This window comes from Kogia breviceps, chromosome 1 (genome assembly GCF_026419965.1).
Source record: "Kogia breviceps isolate mKogBre1 chromosome 1, mKogBre1 haplotype 1, whole genome shotgun sequence".
Taxonomy (NCBI): Eukaryota; Metazoa; Chordata; class Mammalia; order Artiodactyla; family Physeteridae; genus Kogia; species Kogia breviceps.
In genome coordinates this window covers 194,580,615-194,602,111 of record NC_081310.1, presented here as the reverse complement: position 1 = coordinate 194,602,111, position 21,497 = coordinate 194,580,615, and the positions used below count along the sequence as shown (strand labels likewise).

Below are 21,497 nucleotides of genomic sequence, written 5' to 3'. Positions count from 1 at the left end.
TCTTGCCTTTTTGACCTTAGGACCTTCTATCGTTTCGAGGCCGTGTGGGACAGCTCCCTCCATAACTCCCTCCTCCTGAACCGCGTGACACCCTATGGGGAAAAGATCTACATGACCTTGTCGGCCTACCTGGAGGTGAGAAGAGCCACAACTTGAGTTGCCGTGAACAGCCAGCCCTGAACAGTGGGAAAGTTACAACAGGAAATGGGGAGGAAAGATTTGACTGACTTTGTCTTCCTTTCCCCCTGCACATCCTTAAGTTATTTATTTTATTATACTTTGCTAACTGTTCTGGTTATATTAAATTCTGTTCCTAGTCTCTGGTTAATCAAAAAGTCACCTAACTTTTATTACAGCTTCAGCTTTAGCAGCCCAACTCCCATTCTTCAACGAATGTATGATTTTAAGAATACCACCTCTTGTCTTTGTAGTTGTGGGCAGGGCCTAGTAGTGGTTAACAGCGCAGACCCCGGAACTAGCCTATCTGAGTTCAAGTCCCGGTGCTGCCACTTACTGCCCTCTTGTCCTTGGACAAGTGACTTCATCTCCTGTGCCTCAATTTCCTTGTCTTTTAACAGGGGTAATATAGCATTTATCTCAGGAAGTTGTTGAGAGGTCACAGAAAAGGATTTAGAACAAACAGTGCTTGGCATATAACAAGTAATAAATATTAGCTGTTATTACAGAAAAAAAACTTTGAAAAAAAATAAATGCATCTGCAAGCAACACCACCTGACCTTGCATGTATTATCTTCTGATTTGCTGTTGAAATCATTGATAGAGCTGAAATCCTCCACCCCCCACATCTGGGAGCAGCTTTCCAGATACGGTAGTGCCCAGACTGTGGTCGCAGATGCTCTGTCTGTGTTTAATCGGAGACCACTCCTGTTTGCTTTCAGCTGGATCATTGTATCCAGCCGGCTGTCGTCACCAAGGATGTGTGCATGGTCTTCTACTCCCGAGACGCCAAGATCTCGCCGCCACGCTCACTGCGCAGCCTCTTTGGCAGCGGCTATTCGAAGTCACCAGACTCGTAAGTTTTTGAGACAAGTTTAGCTTCCAGTTGGTGTACCCTGTACAGAATCAGCAGTCTTCTAGCTGCTGTTTTCAGGGTTAGTTCACAACCTATAAACTGGAGTGCAGTGACTTGAATGTTGGCATTTAATAAAATATTGATAAATAGATGAGTTAATGAGGGAAGGAAGGAATGTTGCATTGTAAACACTTGTCAAAAAATTGTGTAGGGACTAAATGTTCTTTATTTTTTCTTTTTTCTTTGTGGTACGCGGGCCTCTCACTGTTGTGGTCTCTCCCGTTGCGGAGCACAGGCTCCGGACGCGCAGGCTCAGCGGCCATGGCTCACGGGCCCAGCCGCTCCGCGGCATGTGGGATCTTCCCAGACCGGGGCACGAACCCGTGTCCCCTGCGTCGGCAGGTGGATTCTCAACCACTGCGCCACCAGGGAAGCCCTAAATGTTCCTTTTAAATGTCATTCTTATTATTTCTAACAGCTTACCATACCATTGGGATTTTTTTCTTTTTAAGATTTATTCATGTTTAAGATATATGAACATACGTGAAGAATAACACAGTGACTACCTGTGCATCACTACCCGGCTTAAAAATTAAGTATTACTAATACAGTAAAAGATTCAGTCCCCTTCTTAACCATACTCCCCAGAAACTGATGTTTATCATTTTAGTCTAGTCAGACCTTTCCCCCCTCATCTTTTCTTTCTTGTGGTAAGCAAAGGCAAAATTTTAATCTTCACATTTGTATTATAAATCTTCTAGTTTATCATTCAGTTTTATTCTTAAGTTCAGAACAGGAAAAGAACAGTGACTGATGAGAAATGTCTGTAATTATATTTGAGGGTGGATTGCAGTCCCAGCGGAGGAGACAGTGTTTTAAGCAGAGAGAATTGAGATTTTTCTGGTTTTGTGCTATATGAAATTAAGCAGTTGTTTATTTGTTTTAATTCAAATAGCAATCGAGTCACTGGAATTTATGAACTCAGTTTATGCAAGATGGCAGACACAGGTAGTCCAGGTAAGCTCTATGGATCAGGAAAGTGATAGTTACCTTTGCATTTGACTGGAGTACATTATATCAAAAGTCTGCCCTACCCTTGTAGGGTAGATACACATTTTTGAGAAGCCACTTATATTTTACAAGCCACTTTGGTGGTGGTGGTGGAAGTTTCCTTTTTCTGAGTTGCAACACTGTTTGGTTTATGATGTGCAATACAGTTACAGAAGCTGTATGGGACATAATGTTGCTGGGCTGTGAAATACTATAACAAATTCAAGTGTATTAGAGTGAATTGGGCTTGGGAAACTTCAGAACCATTTGCCTCTCCACCTTAACCCCAAAGATAACTTGACAGTATAACTTTACAGGTGCTGTCAACCTAGAATTTGAACTTCCTATGCTCTAGAAAGACAAATTATTCAATTGAACTTGTTCTGTGTCCTTTTTAATGTCTCCTTAAACTGCTGTTGTTCCTCCAGTTGGGTGGCCTTCAACAGCACTCTACGTTTCCATGTTTGTAAACTGGAACATGGACACAAGTCAGGGTTTTTAAAAACATTTAATGTAAATTTGAGTCGGTTTAGAGAACATATGTGGAAAAGAGGCCAAGGCCCACAGGTAAGATTGAGATAAAAAAAGAAGACTTTGAGTATGAATCCAAGTCCCAATAGCAGCTAATTATAGTGTCTAGATAGTTCCTTCAGAAATTATTTAATTAACATAAATTCATGTCTCTTGTATGTGAAACCAGCATAATATTTTTAAAAATTAATGGGAAATAATGGAGGCTAAGCCAGTCTGTCATCTACCATCTTAACTGAGCTACCAAATGTGAGGTAGCTCACATTTTTCCCATTTTTTTCCTATGAGTGTATTTTCATATATTTAGAACAATAGCATACAGACTGTTTAACCTCTGTATTTTCACTTAACATAATAACTAGCATTTTCTCAAGAGGCATTACCAGCTTCATAATTATTAAAGAATATAAAACTCAGTTTTTAAAAGAAGTTAAGAGAGTTGCTTTGGGGCAAAAGGGATAACTTTTTATTAATAATCAAAATCCCATGTATCTTGAGACTTAACTGTCTCAGTGTGCCATATATTGTGAATTATTAATTCATTTTGAGCTAAAATTGGAATTGGATTTTTTTCTGGAAAAAAGAGTTGTTTCCTCTTATCTCAGGCATGCAGAGGAGGAGAAGGAAAATCTTGGATACATCAGTGGCGTACGTGCGGGGAGAAGAGAACTTAGCAGGCTGGCGGCCTCGTGGAGACAGCCTCATCCTTGAGCACCAGTGGGGCTTGGAGAAGCTGGAGCTCCTGCACGAGGTACCCCGGGGCACGGGGTGCGCAGGTGAACTCTCGGGCAAGGTTCCCGCAGCATCTTCAGCCTTACACTCACCTCCTGTCTGTGATCGTGGCTTTGCAGTTTTCGATCACGACGGAGGCATAATATTTTGCTTATTAAGATCTTGATGAGCTTTGTGTTTGCTGAGGCTGTAGTGCTGATCTTCTTAGGTGGAGAAAACCCGCCACTTCCTGTTGCTCCGTGAGAGACTTGGTGACAGCATCCCCACGTCCCTGAGCGACTCGTTGTCCCCCAGCCTCAGCAGTGGGACCCTCAGCACCTCCACCAGCATCTCCTCTCAGATCTCAACCACCACCTTTGAAAGTGCCGTCACACCCAGCGAGAGCAGTGGCTACGACTCCACAGACATTGAAAGCCTGGTGGATCGAGAGAAAGAGCTGGCTACCAAGGTGTGGCTCCCTGCCTCTCCTGAGCATTTTCCCCCGTGAGGCTCTGGGAGCTGGTGTTTCTGTTTTTTCACTAGCATTTTCATCTTTCTTTGAGGGCCTCTGTTTCAAGGCCTGTGCTCACACTGTGAATGTAGAAATAAATGAGACTTAACTTCTACCCTTAATAAGTAGACAGGTGAGGGGGTGACAAGCTTATAGTAGAGGTTTGGTCGAGAATGCTGTGAGAGTGGACTGACCTTGGAAGGATGCGCAGGAGAGAGCCAGCGGCGTCCTGCACGATCAGTGTGGGGGAGTCCGTGCAGGAGACGGACAAGAGATGGAGTTGGAGAGATAGGGCGGGGCCAGATCACGAAGAGTCGATGTGCTGGACTAACGCGTCCAGAATATCCTGCGAGTGACTTGGAAATGTTTCAAACAGGTATTTGTTTTAGAAATATTTCTCTGGCAGCAGTAAAGAGGATGGATTTGTGGTGAAGAGACAGGCTAGAGGCAGAAAGAATTCTTTATTTCAGTAATCCAGATGAGAAACGGTAAAGTTTTTAACTATGGCGGGGGTGTGTGGGATGAAGAGGAATCATGGGAGAGACATTTGGAAGGTAGAATCTGCATTCCTTGTTGCCTGGATAACAGCAGGAGAGGGCAGAGGGGTTGTTCAGGATGACCACCAGGCATGTGGGTCTGGGCAACTGGCTGACAATGGAATATAGAAATAAGAGGGATTTTGTGTTCATTTCAATAATCGAATGGTCGTCTAGTTGATTTCGGAACATAGGTCCATCCATAAATCTCCATGCCTTTTAGTACCAGGGCAAATGGAGAATGAAAGGGATGCTGTTGCATTCTTAAGCACTTTAAACTATGGTGTTTACGGTAATTCACTTTTGTAGTCTTGAGAATGCTTTTTATCCACTCATTTTATCGTCTTTGTTAGGCATGGACCGGGCTTCTCTTGCTACGAACTCAGTTAATGTCTAGAGCTATTTTGAGCAGCACCTGAGCTCCACTGTGAGTCTCAGGCATGTTATCCTCCCTTCCTGCTTCAATCCCGGGCTTCGTTTAACCATTGAAACGTACTCTTGCCTCCCTCGTCCCCAGTGCCTGCAACTTCTCACCCACACTTTCAACCGAGAATTCAGCCAGGTGCACGGCAGCGTCAGTGACTGCAAGGTAAGCAGCTCTCATTTCCTGTCCTCAGCTTTTGCTGCTTTTAGGTGGCTTGAGATGGGCATAGCATTATATGTGAGGATGTATGACATACCCGCTCTTTCGTTTATTTAATTTTTCAGTCAGAACACTGACTTCTGAAGATAAAAGTATTCTTCTGTGTCTCTTAGAGTAATTATGAGATGGGAAACATTGGGGCTTTTCCCTGAATCCCTTGGAGAAGAGTATTCTGCAGGGGGTGATATATTATGATGTGGCAAAGGCACAAGAAGTCCTGAGGTTCTTGGTGGCATGACATTTTGTTGCCTTCGACAAAGAGTGAGCTGAGCACTTTAAGGAATTTCTGCATCACTCACTCTGTTCTGGCCATCTTCACCTTTTTTGCCATTCCCTAGACACTCCAAGCTTTCCACCATGAGGTTGTGTACAGTGGCTGTGCATTTGCCCAGTATAACCTTCCAGATAGTCCCATGATTCGCTTCTTTATTTCATTTTTCTGCCCAGATGTTGCCTCCTTGGAGCAGATTTCCTTAACCACCCTATGTAAAGCCAGCAGCTCTCTGAAACCTTTTAACCTGCTTCTCTGCTTTACTTTTTGCTGTAGCACTGATCCCTGCCTGACGCTTCTTAAAGTGTTTGTTGATTGGTTTATTATCTGCCTTCTCCACTGAGAGTGTAAGCTCCAGGAGGGCAGGGCCTCTGCCATATTCTTAGAACAGTGCCTGTTGTTCCTTTTTTTAGAAGATATTGGGGGTAGGAGTTTATTAATTTATTTATATTTATTTTTGCTGTGTTGTGTCTTCGTTTCTGTGCGAGGGCTTTCTCTAGTTGTGGCAAGCGGGGGCCACTCTTCATCGAGGTGCGCGGGTCTCTCACTGTTGTGGCCTCTCCCGTTGCGGAGCACAGGCTCCGGACGCGCAGGCTCAGAGGCCATGGCTCATGGGCATGTGGGATCTTCCCAGACCGGGGCTCAAACCCGTGTCCCCTGCATTAGCAGGCAGATTCTCAACCACTGCGCCACCAGGGAAGCCCATGCCTGTTGGCACATATAGATAGGGTCATTGAAGTTAATGCAGGAGGCTGTAGCAATATAAAGTATAAACATATTTTATAAATATAAAAAGCTAGCCTTGCCTCTTTTATAAATGTCTTGATTCCTATTCTGACACTTAGGCCATAAAATATTCGTAAGAATTGTTTTCTTGAATGACCTGAAACAGAAGAGGAGTTATGAATGTGAGGTCACTGGCTGTCAAAGCTTCTTACTGCAGAGGTGGTTTCGTTCATCTGAATCTCCCTTGCTGCGTTCTGTGTTCTTGCAGTTGTCTGATATCTCTCCAGTCGGACGGGATCCCTCTGTGTCCAGTTTTAGCAGTGCTACCCTCACTCCCTCCTCCACCTGCCCCTCTCTGATCGATGCTGGGAGCAACTCTTTGGATCAGAAGTAAGTACCCAGATTTCACTGACAAAAGCTAATGTAAGAACCAAGGGAAATGCCAACCTTCCGTAGCTCAGTGGTTCTCAACCGAGGGCAGCACCGTCCCCCTAGGCAGCCTTGGGAAACAGGTGGGAGCCTTTTCTGGATGTCACGGTGACTGGGAAGATGCTGCTGACCTCTCTTAACGTCATACGTTTTACTAACTTCCTGCATCAAGTCACTGACTCCTCTTCATCCCCTTTTGCATGATTTGTTCTTGTATTCACACCCCTGACTGTCTCCCCAGTCAGATCAGACACAGGAAGCCCCATCCTGGGAAAAATATTTTGAAACTACTTTAGAAAAAATACTTTAATGACACAACAAAACATACAGATAAGAAGAATAGAGATGAAGTCCATGAGTGATTCCATGAATCCATCATTAGAATCCCTGCTGTGCGGTGTGCCATCGGTCTCCTTTGCCCTGTCTCCAGCCATTCCGCTCACCTGTCACAACCCACCTGGTTCTCATCCAGCTGTCTGTCTTCCTGTATCAACACTGAGGCAGTGGGCTGGAGAAAATAACACAACCGGGTAATTTAATTGCATCTGGGGTGCCACCAACTCTAAGACATTATTTTTATATGCCACTAAAAGAAAAAGCAATGCCAACTAAAATGTGACGTGCCATCAATTACAAGATGCATCCCAATGCGAGAAATGGTAAAGTTTGAGGAAAATGGGCTTTTTGGAATTGGTGAAATACAATTAATTAGACTAAGCTGCTCTACAGAGATAACAGTACCGGGCGTGGGGATTATCCCTTACCTCGGCCCTGCGCCGGCCCTGGCTGGTGGGGCAGCTCCGCCCCAGACGGCCATTTAGGGGCCCGGGCTCTTCCCCTTCGCTCGCCCGCTCTGCCAGCCTCCCGGGCAGCCGTCCTCAGGCTTCAGTGGCATCAGCTTCCCCTGGGAGGTTAACTGTTACAGCCCATCCAGAGTTTCTAATTCTGTGTGTCTGAGTTGGAGCCTGAGAATTTGAATTTCTAACAAGTTTTCGGGTGAAGTTGATGCTGCTGGTCAGGGACGTCACTTGGAGAACCACCGCCCGAGGTGGTGCCCGAGGTATGGCCGTGAGACTAAACAGAAACGTATGAAGGAGTGGGGTTCATATTCAATACCCTTCTGTTTAGAGGGCATCAGGATAGGAAGAGAGACTGAGTGACTTGGTGGTCGTCAGTGATGAGTTTCCTTTGTAACGGCCAAAGGGTGACACCCGGTGAATTTGGGATTACGTTTCGGACGCCAGCTTTGTCTTCTTAGCCAAGCTCTCTGGAACTGATGTTTGCAAGGTCCCTGGTGTTCGGGGAGAGGCATTGTTCCTCCTGGTGAGGTGGTTGTGTAGTGACCTTACTGAAGCACCTGTTACCCCTTTCTTCCTAACCTCTCTCTTTTCAAGGACCCCAGAAGCCAATTCCCGGGCCTCTAGTCCCTGCCCGGAATTTGAACAGTTTCAGATTGTCCCAACTGTGGAAACGCCCTATTTGGCCCGAGCAGGAAAAAATGAATTTCTCAATCTTGTTCCAGATATTGAAGAAATTAGACCAGGGTGAGTACTGTATTGAACAGGGATGCCAGGTATTAAAAGACAAATTAGCAGGAATTTACTCTCAGCTCTTCGACATGAGGTCTGCATTACAGTCTAATGCAAATGGAATCAGGGTGAAAGAGTGCTGGGCCGGGTTTCCGCTCCAGGTGTATCACTGCCACCCGGCACAGCATGTGGTGGTGGTGCTTTGTGCTCTTTCACTGCATTTCTTCGGCAGATAAGATTCTAGACCAAGTAGGTCGTTTGCCTGTTTCGTTCAACCTAGGGACTTGGCCTAGGTCTGTTTTGATGGCCCTCGGCTCATGATCACTTTATTTTTGTGAGAAACTAACCTCTCTTGTACTGTCCTTTTCAGCTCAGTGGTCTCTAAGAAAGGATATCTGCATTTCAAGGAGCCACTTTCCAGCAACTGGGCTAAACATTTTGTCGTGGTCCGTCGCCCCTATGTCTTCATCTATAACAGTGACAAAGACCCGGTGGAGCGTGGCATCATTAACTTGTCCACAGCGCAGGTGGAATACAGTGAGGACCAGCAGGCCATGGTGAAGGTCAGTCCTGCCGTCTTGCTTTTCATCGCCACGCACGGCCTTCCCTGCCGAGTTCTGAACTCCATTGTGTGGTGTGGAATCTCTCTTTGGTATTTGGTGTCTCTGAACCTTCAGTGTGAAAAGGGCTGTGTGCCCTCTGAATATGGCTGGTGGTCCCCATTGTTCAGTATCCATAGTAACTTTCTCATCTTCTGTGTCTCTTTCAGACACCGAACACCTTTGCTGTATGCACAAAGCACCGCGGGGTCCTTTTGCAGGCTCTCAATGACAAAGACATGAACGACTGGTTATATGCCTTTAACCCACTCCTTGCTGGCACAATACAGTAAGAAGTTGTTCCTGTGTTTGCTTCCTCTCCTTGGTTTTTGGTTCCAGGGACGTCAACATAAACAGAAAAGGAAGTCTTATTGCAAACAAGTTTAAAATAGAGGAAGGACAGGAGTATAAGTGTGGTTGTAAGGTGGCGATGAGGCCTCAGCTTCTCATAAGGTGGCATCTGGTGTCCCGAATGGCTAAGGAGACTCTGGTCACATTTGTTCCCAGTTAATCTCCTGCTTTGACTTTTTATTCTTAAGGGATCGACAGCTGGGGTCTGTGGGACCAAGTAAAGGGAAGATTGTGAGAACCTTCGCGGCCTCCCAGTACTCGGCCGTATGGTCCAGCCTCAGGTCCTGTGAGGGGCTTGTGTCCCGGGGTCCCCAGAGTGAGGAGGACCACTGGCCGGCCTGTTTGTTCAGGGGCTTAGAGACCCGGGCCCGCAGTGCGGGATGGGAGGACGTGCAAGGAGGGGAGCACAGAGGAGGAGTGCCTGCGAGGGCGAGAGCCCCGGATCCAGTTTTCCCGTCCTGCCGTCTGTCTGATCCTCTGATCCCTTTTTTGCCCACAGGTCAAAACTCTCCCGCAGATGCCCGAGCCAACCGAAGTACTAGGTGACTGCCGAGCGCCCTCACTCGCCTTCCGGGAGATAAAGAAAGTGTCACCTCTCATTCCTCTTTGTGATTCTTGATGGTTATTCTTGTGTGTGATCCTGTGGCTGAAGTGTGTGTCCCTCCTGGTCCAGCACTTTTTCTCTCTCCCCTGGTCCCCATCCCCACTGCTCTGTCCTCTTTTCTTTCTTCCTGTGCTGAGAATCTTGTTAGAAGCATGTGGCCTAACAAAAGGTGGGGGGAAAAAATGAAGAAAAAAACAAAAACCCAGAGGGGATCCAGTGAATCTCCCAATTGTTTTTTGGTGTATTTTGCCTTCCTTTTGTGTGATAGGTCCCCATATGACCACCTCTGATGTCTGTACTGCTGTCTTTGGATATCTCTGTCTGTTGTTCAAGACAACATAATACTTTTTTCTTTTCGTTGTGATATAATGTTAATTTTTTTCGGGTGGCTTAGAGACTAAAGGAAGAGACATCTGGTCTTTTTTAGAACCTGAGAGGAAAAAACTTACCTTTTCCCCTTCTGTCTCTTTTTGCCATGACTAATTCTTACATTCTCCATTCAGGGAAAATGTTGTAGTGAGCTTAAAAATGGGACAGGTATATTCTCTGAAGTTGGGGCTTATTTAGAACATAGTTATGTAATTTTCATTTAGTGGAAGAGACTTTTCAGCAGGTTTGGGACCGTGGCTGCTGTTGACCTTATAAGAAGGAAAGAGCCAAGGCTATTGCTGATGGATTTCAGAGGACCGTGGGACTTGGGCCGTGACAGTGGGGTCAGTAAGATGCTTGTAGTTCTCACAGCAGGGCTCCTGTGAGCTGTTTGTCTCCACTGGGAGGGAGCCTCTTCTCTCAGAGTCTCAGTTCTGTTCTTGGAGTTAGTAATGACGGTGTTACAGTCTGGAATTAGTGCCATGATGTCATATACAAATATCTCACAAGGAGGGAGTGTTTCACTCTCTGGGTGATGAACTTGATGGTCTTTGTCACCATCACGATTATGATGATGCCCGGGTAGTGACCTCGTGATTGCTGTAGCTCCCTTTGATCAAAGAAATCTAGCTCTGAAGTGTAAACTTGGATGTCTCCCTCTGAATCCAGTGGTCATTTTCAGTGATCCTTGTCAAATTGAAAACACTTTCAATGATGCTTGTCTCCCTATGCTCATAGCTAAGTGAACGTGGCAGGCTTTGCTTTCTGGACCCCAGAATTAAAACGGACTTCCTGCCACCACTAAGAGCAAAAGGACACCTGGGGGCAGAGAAGAGGGTCCACCTGAACCCTGGCCCCGGGCCTGGTCATTTGTCTCCTCCTTGGTTATCTCCATCGTGCGTGGAAATACTGCCAGAGGAGAAAGGAGGAGCTCACTGCCGGTAGCCTCCTTCTGTGACGGAAGAGGATCGCCTGCTTCCGGAGGCCATCGTGGAAGATGCTCTTGCTCTTTCAGCTGCAGTGTCACAGGAATGACAGGGGAGAGAAGGCCTCCAGTTACTTCAGTTGCTTTGCCAGTTGACTTGGGGCTGTTCTGTACCATCCTTTACTGCCCTCGCTCACACCTCTGTTTGACCATCCATCCTTCAGGTGCTCAGGAAAGTATCTGCTCGCTCCCACTTTGTGGAGATCCTCCGTCAGGGGTCCTCCGCCTCGAGGGTGCTGACTCTCGGGTAGCAAAGGGGAAGGGCCCGTGCGCTCAGCAGAATGAGGGCTGGGCAGGCTCGCCAGCACCCGGACCCTCGCCTCTGCCTTCCTGGAGGGGCTCATCTCCTGGCTTCGTTCATCATAATTGCTTTGCAAAGAGGAGGAAAAGGGAGTCACGGAGAGCTTAACTAAAGAAAGACTAGAAATCGAAGGCCATGACCTTACCTGAAAAATGATCAAGAAAAATTCTATGGTAGATTTTTTAACTTTCTTCCTCTCCTTAAAACATAGGTCACTAACTCTAATGTTACTTGTTTTCTAAGTGGTGCTTCAGACTTTAAAGTAGTTAGAGGTTTCCTGTCTAATGGACACAGTGTGCCCTTCCAGTGTCTGCTCAAATCCAGGGTCTGCCCGTGCTTAGAGACAGCTTCCTGGGCTGAAATTAAATCTAGTTTCAGGGAAACGAAGATGAGATTTGAAGGTTACTTTTCGAATTAAATCATGGATGCTGCTGCTGTTACAGAGTCTGATAGGAGGATCCGTGTCCGTGGCAAAAGGAGGCGGCGGGGGGGGGGGGGAGCCGAGGGAGATAGAATCAAGTGATACAGTGAGATGACTCTTGTTTTTTATTCTAACTTAAACAAAACTGGCTTGGAAAGTCTTTGCTTTGGAATGTCAGAAACTAGAAGAGGCCGAGGTGCGAAGGCCTTGTGAGGCAGCGGGGGCCTTGGCTGCGGCTCCCTGGTACACACGGCCCCCGCTGGTGCCCCTTTGTCTAGGGGTCTGTTTTCAGATTGGAGTTGGAGCAGTTTCAGGACTGATGTCCCCTCCCAGGCAGGTCCATCCCCACTTTGAAGCTCTGAGAGAGAATTTAAGGCAGGAATCATTTATGAGGCTTTCATGGAAGCCACAGTGTCGGGAAAGTTGAAAGAACTCAAACCTTTAAGGAAACCACCTTTTAAGGGTTTGTTTGTTTCCTTTTTTTTTTTTTTTCTTGAAGCACACCTTTAAACAAGCAAATATTAATAATAATAAAGCAAGAAAGAACACCTTTAAACAAGCAAATAATAATAATAATGAAGCAAGAAAGAACACTTATACAAATTTCGGGGAAATGAGTGCTGGAGTAACCATCTCCTCCCCTCCCTCCCCAATCCTCCTTTCTCCTGCCAGAGCAAAAGACGGCCTCACAGCTTCCACCAGACCGGTGCTCACACCCTCCTGTCTCCGCGCCTGCCTGGGGGTCACTCAGCTCTCAGGCCGGGCTCTGCGGGGTCCACCAGCCCACGCACGCAGCCGCGAGCGCAGGGAAGGGCTGCTTTTGGCAGCTGGATGAGCACTTGGATTCCAATACGTTTCGATAATGTGAGGGAAGTCAAGGGAAATGATTTTTCCCAACTACTACTACTCGTATCTCGGATGAGATTTTTCAGCTCTCGTAAGATGAAGGAATCAGTTAAGCCATTGTGGAAGATCTTTTGGTACCTAAAGTAAAATGACTTCTCCTGACACATATATCAAAGCAAAGACTTTGTTGTCTGCTGCTTGTTGTCTAATTTACAGGGATATTTAATTTTGTAAGGTATTTGTATATTTATATAGCTGTGATTAATTGCACATTGAACTGGAAAAGCAAGGATGACCTAGCGTGTAGCACCTGCTGGTACTTGGCACTCCCTCGTCTGGGTTCCACCAGGGTTCTCCTGGACAGTATCAGGGCTTGTTCGTTTCTCGTTTGACTTGGGTCCTTCGTTTTACCTTTTGGTGCCCTTTTCAAAATGTGATTGTTAACCTGCTCTTTAAAAAGAAAGAGACTAATTTTGCTGCTGCTCTCGGAAGGTTTGCTGAATGTATTTTAAATAGGACTCTAACTCGTGTGCACTGCAGCTGTCCACTGTGGCCAGTGCTGACTCACCCACGTGTGTGGCCAGACCGTGACGGTGTAGCAGGAATGTACTGATCTGTGCTTCCTTAGTAAACGGAGGTATCAGCTGAGAGGTGATCTGCTGCTGTTGTGTTCCAAAAGGCCATTTATGAAACCTGTGTTCGAGCCCCGTAAAATCTTAGGAACGCCTCTAGTCATTTAAAGGGAGAAGTTAGAGTTGATACAGATTTCGCATTAAAAACTCAGCCAAAACGGCTCGTGCTCAGACGGAACGTCCGAGTTGAGGTTGGTCTCTTGCCAAACCCTGGCCGCCGTGTGTTGTTTTCGTGTCTTCAAGTTAATTTTTTTCATGCTCTGTATTCTGGCATCCGTTCACCTGAGGAATCCATCAGCCTTCTCATGAGTCGTCTTAGACTTTGTGGCTCTGACGTACTTGTCCGGTGAGACTTCCAGTCCCTTGTCACCATCCTCATGCACACAACCCATGAAGCATAAGTGGCCTTTTTGAACCAAGACTTTGCAACCTGATCTCTCCCCAGGGAAGGAGTTGAGCACATTTAGCAACAATGTACATGATTAATTTCCGATTCTCATTTTCATGTTTTATTATGTAAATATTATCTGATGTGCGGAGCCTGAGTATACAGAATGTAAATATAGTTCTTGTATTTGTACTAATTCTGGTTCTTTTGCTGTATAGCCTTAGATGTGCAATGCAGACATTATCTAACTGTGTATGGTAACCTTGCATCACGGAACTATTAGTGAACGAGGTAAAAATAATAAAGGTACAACCAGTGCATCGGAAGGCTCTTGATGTGCGTTTATTCCCACACCCTTTGAAAGGTATTTACACAAAGATTTTTCTTGATTTGCAAAGATATCACTCTTCTGGGACAGATGTCACCATGCTGTGACCTACGTGTTCCTTTCTGATAATGCGAAACAGCAGTATATAACTAATGTGATGCTGTTTCTTTGAAAGTACTTTCCTCTCGGTTAGGGAAGTGGCTGTTTTAGGTGGAAGATTTGTCTTTTTTTCCTCCCAAAGCCTCTGTTTATATACCTACCAATGATTCTGCAGTGTTGTTGTAGCGTGGGTGATGGAGGGGTTGAGATTTTCACTGTGTCGATTTAACAAGTTCCTGTTGTGAGCAGAGAATGAGCAGGGACCACTGTCCTGGGTATCCGGGCAGCGGTGGAGGCAGGGGAGGGAGGCGGCCGTCAGGCAAGAAGCGGCAGTGCAGTCAGTGCGTATCCGAGGGCCCGCCTGTCCCCGGCAAGTGTCTGGATGCTGATGATGCAGCAGCGAACAGAACAGGCCCTGTACCCGGGGCCCTCCCATTCCAACGAGGGAAGACACTAGTTACACAAACTTAAAATGTTACAGAGCAAAGTACAGCTGAATAAAAGATTCGAAGGGATGCGGAGAAAGCATCTTCTTAGATTGTGGGGTCAGGGAAGGCCTCTTTGGGGAGATGACATTTGAGTAGACTCCCGAATGAAAGAACGGGTAAACCCGTGCACGTCCCTGGGCAAAGAGGCCTCCACGCGGAGTAAACAGGCACCTGAGGCAGCAGTGTCCTCAGAAGATTCCACAATAGCAAGGAGGCCGGCATGGAGTAAGGAGGTAGCCAGAGACCAGGTGTTTTTTAGGGCTTAGATAACTAATTCCATTAGAGGGAAACAGGAACCGAGGGCGGATTTAGAGAAGATAAGTCCCATGATCTTTAATTTGTGTTTCAAAAGACCATTCAGATGGCTGGGTGGAGAGCAGCCTGTGTGCGTAGAGATGGGGGACTTGTGGAGGAAAGGGGGCCAGACGGGAAGTTGTTGCCACAGCGTCCCGGGGGGAGGATGGAGGCCTGGAGTAGCAGCGGTAGATTCGGGGAAAAGGGGGCAGATTCAGGACACGTTTTACTGTTAGAGCTCAGAGTCTGCCGAGGGACCGCGCGTGGAGAAAGGAGGATGGCGCCTCCCAGGACGTGTGTCTGAGCCGACAGGACGGCCTTGTGGTTCCCTGGGGTGAAGGAGGCTGGAGGTTCTAGAAGAGCTGAGGGGTGGTTCTGAGTAGAGGACTCGGTGGTGGCCGTGTTCACCTGCACGTGTGGTCCATGAGGCAGCCGCGTTCCGGGGGAGAGGTGGAGGCCGGAGACACGTTTGGGAACTGTCACGTGAAGGTGACAATAAAGGCAGTGGGAAGAGAGGGCGACAGCAAGGGCCAGGAGAGGTGGCTGTGAGGAGAGCGTGCTATTTGGCAGTGAAGTTAAGGAAGTGTTTGAAGATGGAGGAAGTGATAACCTCGTCCAGAGCAGCTGACGGGCTAAAATGAGAACTGAGCAGTGACCACAGGTTTGGCAACAGGGAGGTCTAGGAAGTTTGAGGGAGCCAGTGAATGCCGTCACTTTTTCCCAGCTTCAGAGCCAACTAATAAAAGAATAAGGCAGATAGGAGATGGAAATATCACCTTCGTTACTGTTAACAGCTGTGATTAGAGAATGTGGCTTATGTCTGTGGGTAAATGAATTCCCCAATACCGAGCCTCAGAACTAGAGGGCCGGGAGCAGTGTATCTTGAACTTTAATGTGCGTACAATTCCCCTGTGGGTCATACTAAGTGCAGATTCTGGCTGAGGAGGCCTCGAGTGGGGCCTGAGACCCTGCATTTCTCGGAAGCTTCCACGTGACCCAAGAGGTTCCCTGGTGGCAGCCGAGGTCCCCAGAGGGAAGAAGTGGTCAGGTTGGCCATGCCAGGGGCTCCTCCCAGACTCAGGCAATTTCGTTTCTCCCCTGGCCCTCTGGGAGGGGCTGGCAGAAGCAGGAATGTTCCAGTAACAGAGCTCACTTCACATGGGAGGAGACTTCAGGAGTGCCTCTGCTCTGACGAGGTCGTCGGCGAGTAGAGCATCTTCATGAGTGGTGCGGAAGGAAGCCTACCCAGAGTCGGTGCCAGGGAAAGTGGGAGAAGCAGAGGTTGAGTGAGTAATATGGGGCGGGGAGGGGCAAGGGGTCAGGGAGAGGTTTTTATTTTAAAGGAAGGCAAGAGCCCAGCATGTGTATCTGCTGATGGGGCTGAATGCACTAGAAGGGAAAGCCTGACGGGGGGACGAGACCGGAACAAGGAGTTTGCTGGCATGCTCCCCTGGAGGTGGCCGGTGGGCTTGGAGGGGCTTGAGAGGGGAGTTCAGCCCCGGGTCCTGGGGGTGCAGTGCTGTTTATCTGCGGTACCAGGAGGCGACACCAAGTTTCAGGCAGCCCCCAGGCAGAGAGCTAAGTGACAGGAGCCTTCGCGGGTCCTCCTGGTCATTGGTTTTTTCCTGAGACTCACTGGTCAATTTTAGGCCATGTCTCTCTGAACTGCATTGGACTTTTTGTTTGAACTGCGTTAGTTCTTATAAAACAGCTTGTCCCTTACATCCGGGCCCCATCCAGAGTCACGTCGTCGCCATGGCTCTCGCAAAGCTGACAGTATAGAACATCAGGAGGTCCTGGGGAATGGTACGTGTTTGTTTGATGCATTACTTTTATATCTGATTTTTCTTGTCCTTCCACTTTTGGTTTTAGAAACTTCTGGGGGGGCTCCCCTGGTGGTCCAGTGGACAAGACTCCGCACTTCCACTGCAGAAGGCGCTGATTCAGTCACTGGTCGGGGAGCTAAGATGGCGCGTGTCGTGCGGTGTGGCCGAAAAAAAAGAGAAAAACTTCCGGTCTCTGCACAGTCTTAAATTTTTAGCTTTTCTGAGCACATCACACACGTACACTCTGGCTTTAGAACCTACGATCTCTGGGTTTTTTCAAAATCGCTCTTCCTACCCACTCTGCGAACAAGCCATTTGAGTTCAGCTGCAGGAATGACACAGCAAGTGGGTGTCGGAGCCGGGATTTTCAAATCTACCCCAACTAGTATGTTACTTACACACACCCTCTTATGTAAGTCAAACAAAGGATTCAGCCTTGGGAGGTTTGCAGAGAAGGGTTGTTTTTGTAGAATTCCTGCCCAGGGTTTGATTTGGGATTTGGGGAATTAGAGCAAGGCAAGAAATTGTGAAGATGAATAGTAATGCGAGTTGACTTAAGCATTTAAAAGCCAAGAATTTGAGCGTTTTCTAAAAACTAAAGGTCAGCATGAAGCTCTGGCCCCAGCCAGCCCTGGCTTTACCCCATTCATCTCTGGGGAGAGTTGCCTTTGTCCCAGCCCTGCTTTCCTTAAGCCAGTTCGCTGTAGCTTTCCAACCATGCTGGGAAGCAGTATTTTTTACTGCTTGTTAGCACTTTAACACAAAGAAATGAGAAGGCCGTGTAGCATGTACCATTAGTAATAGGAGAAAAAATTATTGGCTGTTTGATTAGATATTTAAACATGTTTGCCTAAAATGATGCTTTGCAGTGGTAACTTGGGTGTGTCCAGAGGTTTAGTCACATTGACTCAGCATAATTTCTCCTTTGCCAAATCTCAGACTAGAGCAATCAATTTGTTCCTGCAGCAAAATCTGATGATAGCTTTTCCTTGTAACCAAGCGTCACAGAAAAAGGAAGTAGTTGCAGAAAAGTTGAAAGTTATGAGATGTACAAAGTCTATCTTGAAGAAAGCAATTGTGTAAAGTTCTACCTGTAAAATTATTACAAGTGCTGTTTGGTCTCCCAAACTAGTCATTGAAAGTTCATTTCAATTTATCTTTCCACTTAAAGTCAACTAAATGTCTCTAACGTATGGATACACCTAATTTCTCTGTGAGTTTGCATAATTATGGCCTGCTCATCTGGTTAGGAAAGAGTGCTGGGCTCGGCCCTAGTCGACTTGGGTTAAAGTTCAGTTCTGCCACTAACTGGCTGAGAAAGTCAACTTCCCTGAGCTGAGTTTCTTGTTTCAAATTAGACAATATTAATAATGGTATCTTAAATCGTACAGTACTTGAAATTCCCAAGGAACTTTCTCATAGGCATTAGCTGATTTTGATACGGGGAAGGAAGCAGGACACACGGGAGGTGGTGCCCTGCAGGCAAGGAGCCTGCAGATCGTTAGCCCCTGGAGGACGGCAGGGGTTTGGGGAGGCACTGCTCTGTTTGCCCTCTTTGAAGCTACTCTCTGCATTTTCTGATTCTGAGTCTCTCTCATTTGCTACAAGGCTGAAGTATGAAATCCAGTCTCTGAAAGAGAATGAAGATCTCTGGAATGATAAATGCATGATTAAATATAAGACAGTTTATATTTTTTCTCTTAAAAAAATTTAAGTTTGTTTGCACTAGTAATGATAACATATTATTGGGCTTACAGTATACAGATAAAAAAATACATGACAGTAATAGCAAAGAGGGACAGTGAGAAAATGGAGCTATATTGTAGTGAAGTTTCTATATTTACCAGAAATGTTCAATATTAAGCTGAAGTACATTGTAATACGTTAAAGTTGCATATTGTAATTAATCCCTAGACAACCACTAAAAATAACTCAAGATTTAGTTAACAGATCAACCTAGAGGGGAAAAAAAATCAATCTAGGGATTAAGGTAGTACACACACATACAAATTAACACAACAGAGCAGTAAAAAGAGAACAGAGGAACAAGGAAGACATAAGACATAGAAAACATAGCAAAATGGCACCCATATATCCAACCATATCGACAGTATACATTACACGTGAAATAGACTAAACATCCCAATCAAAATGCCACTACCATTGGCAAAGAAAATAAAAGGCATTCAGATTGGAAAGGAAGAAGTAAAATTGTGTTTATTCACAGATGACATGATTTCAGGTAACAAAGTCTCCAGACAGAAGGTCAACATAATAATCTATAGATTCAGCGCCCGCCCTATAAAATCCTAGGGGCATTTTGTATAGAAATTAACAAACTGACTCTAAAATGTATATGGAAATGGCAAAGGACCTAGGATTAAGAATTGTTAAGGTCGTAAAAAACAAGAAAAGACAAGAAATTGTCCTAGATCGGAGGAAACTAAAGAGACATGATGACATAATGTTCTGGATGGAAGCAGAACAGGAGAAGTACATTAGTGGAAAAGTGGTACTTGTAATAGTAAGTCTGGAGTTTAGTTAATAGTATTAACACCAATGTTGGTTTCTTGGTTATGACAAGTATACCATGGTCGTGTCAAGATGTTAACCATAGGGGGGAACTAGGGGAGGGCTATATAAGGGGACTTTCTGAACTGAGCAACTCTTCTATAAATATAAGTCTATTCTAATATTTATTTAAAGTGGACAAGCAAAAGATTTGAATGGAGGTCTCACCAAAGAAGATAGGTGAGTAGCTAGTAAGCACTTGAAAATATGTTCAACCTTGTTAGGGAAATGCAAATTAAAACCGCAATGAGATACTACTTCACATCCACTAGGATGGCTGTAATCACAAAGATAGCATCAGGCGTTGGTGAGGATGTGGAGAAACTAGAACCCTTGTACGCTGCTTGTGGGAAGGGGTATAGCCACTTCAAAAACAGATTAGCAGTTCTTAAAAAGTTAAACATACACTTAGCATATAACCCAGCAGTTTCACTCCCAAGTATCTACCCAAGAGAAATGAAAACGTATGCCCACACAATGATTTGTGCATGAATGTTCAAAACATTTATTCTTTTTTTTTTTTTTTTTTCCGGTACGCGGGCCTCTCACTGTTGTGGCCTCTCCCTTTGCGGAGCGCAGGCTCCGGATACACAGGCTCAGCGGCCACGGCTCACGGGCCCAGCCGCTCCGCGGCATGTGGGATCTTCCCAGACCGGGGCACGAACCCACGTCCCCTGCATCGGCAGGTGGATTCTCAACCACTGTGCCACCAGGGAAGCCCCAAAACATTTATTCTTTAATGCCCAACCTAGAACCATCCAAATAGCCAACAGATAAAAGGATAAACAAAATTATGCACAATGAAATATGACTCAGCAATAAAAAAGGAATGTACTACTCATAAATACAATGATATGGATAAGCCTCAAAAACATTATGCTAAGTGAAAGAAGCCAGACACAAAAATTACATATTATTCCATTTATTTCTAGGAATAAGCAAAACTGTGCAGACATTAAATAGATCACAGGTTTCTGGGGCTGGAGTGGGAGCAGAGATGGACCACAAACAGGCACTTTGGGCGTGTTGGAAACTTTTGGGGTGATGAAAGTGTTCTAAAAAGGATTGTGGCGATGGCTACACAACAGTATAAAGTAACTAAAAATCATCCAACTGTACACTTTTATAATGTATGAAATCGTTGGCATATAAATTATACTTCAATAAATCTTTTTTTCTTTTAAGTACAGTACTATGAAGAAATAATACCATTTTAAACTAGCCATACCAACATAATTTATCATTCAAGCCAGAACAATTTTGAGAGTGAAAAGGATTGCTATTAAAACTATGCAAGAAGACAGGTGTGAACAAGGACTGTCCCAGAGCAACTGGCTTGAATGGCGCCCCTTTTACAAAACTGTCATTGGACAGCAACAGTTAGTGGCCATCTGTTATGTGCAGAGCATCGGAAGGTGATAGAAATACACTTAGGAAGGAGATAGACATGGTCGCTGTCCTTTGGGATTGATAGCACAGTGAGGGAGATAGAAACGAAGGCAGCGACAAGCCCTGTGCTGTGGGCACGTCGGGGGAGGCGTCCAAGTCATGCTGGGAAAAGAGAGGAAACTGTGAGCCAGGACCGCAAGGCAGTGGGAGCTAACAAGGACAAGAGCGGGCGAAACAGTGCCCCAGGCCCTGTTGTGGAACCAGAAAGTAATTCAGTGTCTGTAACATAGCCTAAGGGAAGAGGACAGAGGTGAGTCCTTGTCCCACACTGCTGTGTATTGTGAAGAAAAAGGACTGTGGTGCTTGAATTTGAAAGTAAAATGTATCATCTGGGCTGGAGATCTAGCAGAGAAAGGGCTGTTTCGCTGCTCTGGTCAAGTTGGTCACATCGGTCGGCCCCGTGCACCAAGCTCAGACTGAGCGCACGTTCCCAGACACGGCATTGGGATCCTCTGGGGAGAAAAAAGCACTTTTTTTTTTTTTTTTTTTTTTTAAAAAAAAGCACTTTTAATAGGATGTGCTGGTGCCCTAAAGGGGTGTAGAACAGAGGTCATGACTATGGAGAAAAGGAGAAGACGCCTGGGATGCTGCGTTTGGACCAGGAAGACAGAGCTTGTGAAATGCGTGGGCGTGTCGTCCAGTGGGAAGTTTTCCCACAGCAAACGATTTAAGTAACGGACCATTTTCGCACCAGCTGAGCTTGATCTATGGGAACTACTCAGGAGCATGGCAAGAAGCTGCAAACGTGTTCTTCTACTTCTCTCTCCCCAGAAGCTTTCACAAGGAAGCTGGGAGAAATTTTTTGTCAGTCCTATTTTCCACTACGGTTTATGTCTCTCCTTTCTGAGTCCCCTTCATAAAAAAAGGTAGAAACTAATGTGTGAGTACTAGGTACTAGACACAAGTCCCACTGGCTTCATTTAACCCTAGAGCTACCCTGTGAGATCTTTGTCATTCCTGTTTCACACATGAGGAA

At 45.9% G+C, this 21,497-nt stretch overlaps 1 protein-coding gene across 10 annotated transcripts in view; it reads left to right on the top strand.

The window, feature by feature from the left end:
- KIF1B (kinesin family member 1B) overlaps positions 1 to 13,786 on the top strand; it is a 336,458-nt gene extending 322,672 nt beyond the window's left edge. For all 10 annotated transcript variants that reach the window (XM_067017756.1, XM_059057804.2, XM_059057834.2 and 7 more), the window contains 11 exons: positions 21 to 135; positions 900 to 1,033; positions 1,989 to 2,050; positions 3,220 to 3,365; positions 3,555 to 3,794; positions 4,890 to 4,961; positions 6,281 to 6,402; positions 7,836 to 7,985; positions 8,341 to 8,533; positions 8,740 to 8,858; positions 9,420 to 13,786. In XM_067017756.1, the coding sequence (XP_066873857.1) occupies positions 21 to 135; positions 900 to 1,033; positions 1,989 to 2,050; positions 3,220 to 3,365; positions 3,555 to 3,794; positions 4,890 to 4,961; positions 6,281 to 6,402; positions 7,836 to 7,985; positions 8,341 to 8,533; positions 8,740 to 8,858; positions 9,420 to 9,462 (1,396 nt within the window). In that variant the 3' untranslated portion in view covers positions 9,463 to 13,786. The remainder of the gene's footprint in view (positions 1 to 20; positions 136 to 899; positions 1,034 to 1,988; positions 2,051 to 3,219; positions 3,366 to 3,554; positions 3,795 to 4,889; positions 4,962 to 6,280; positions 6,403 to 7,835; positions 7,986 to 8,340; positions 8,534 to 8,739; positions 8,859 to 9,419) is intronic.
- Positions 13,787 to 21,497: the final 7,711 nt, after the last annotated feature.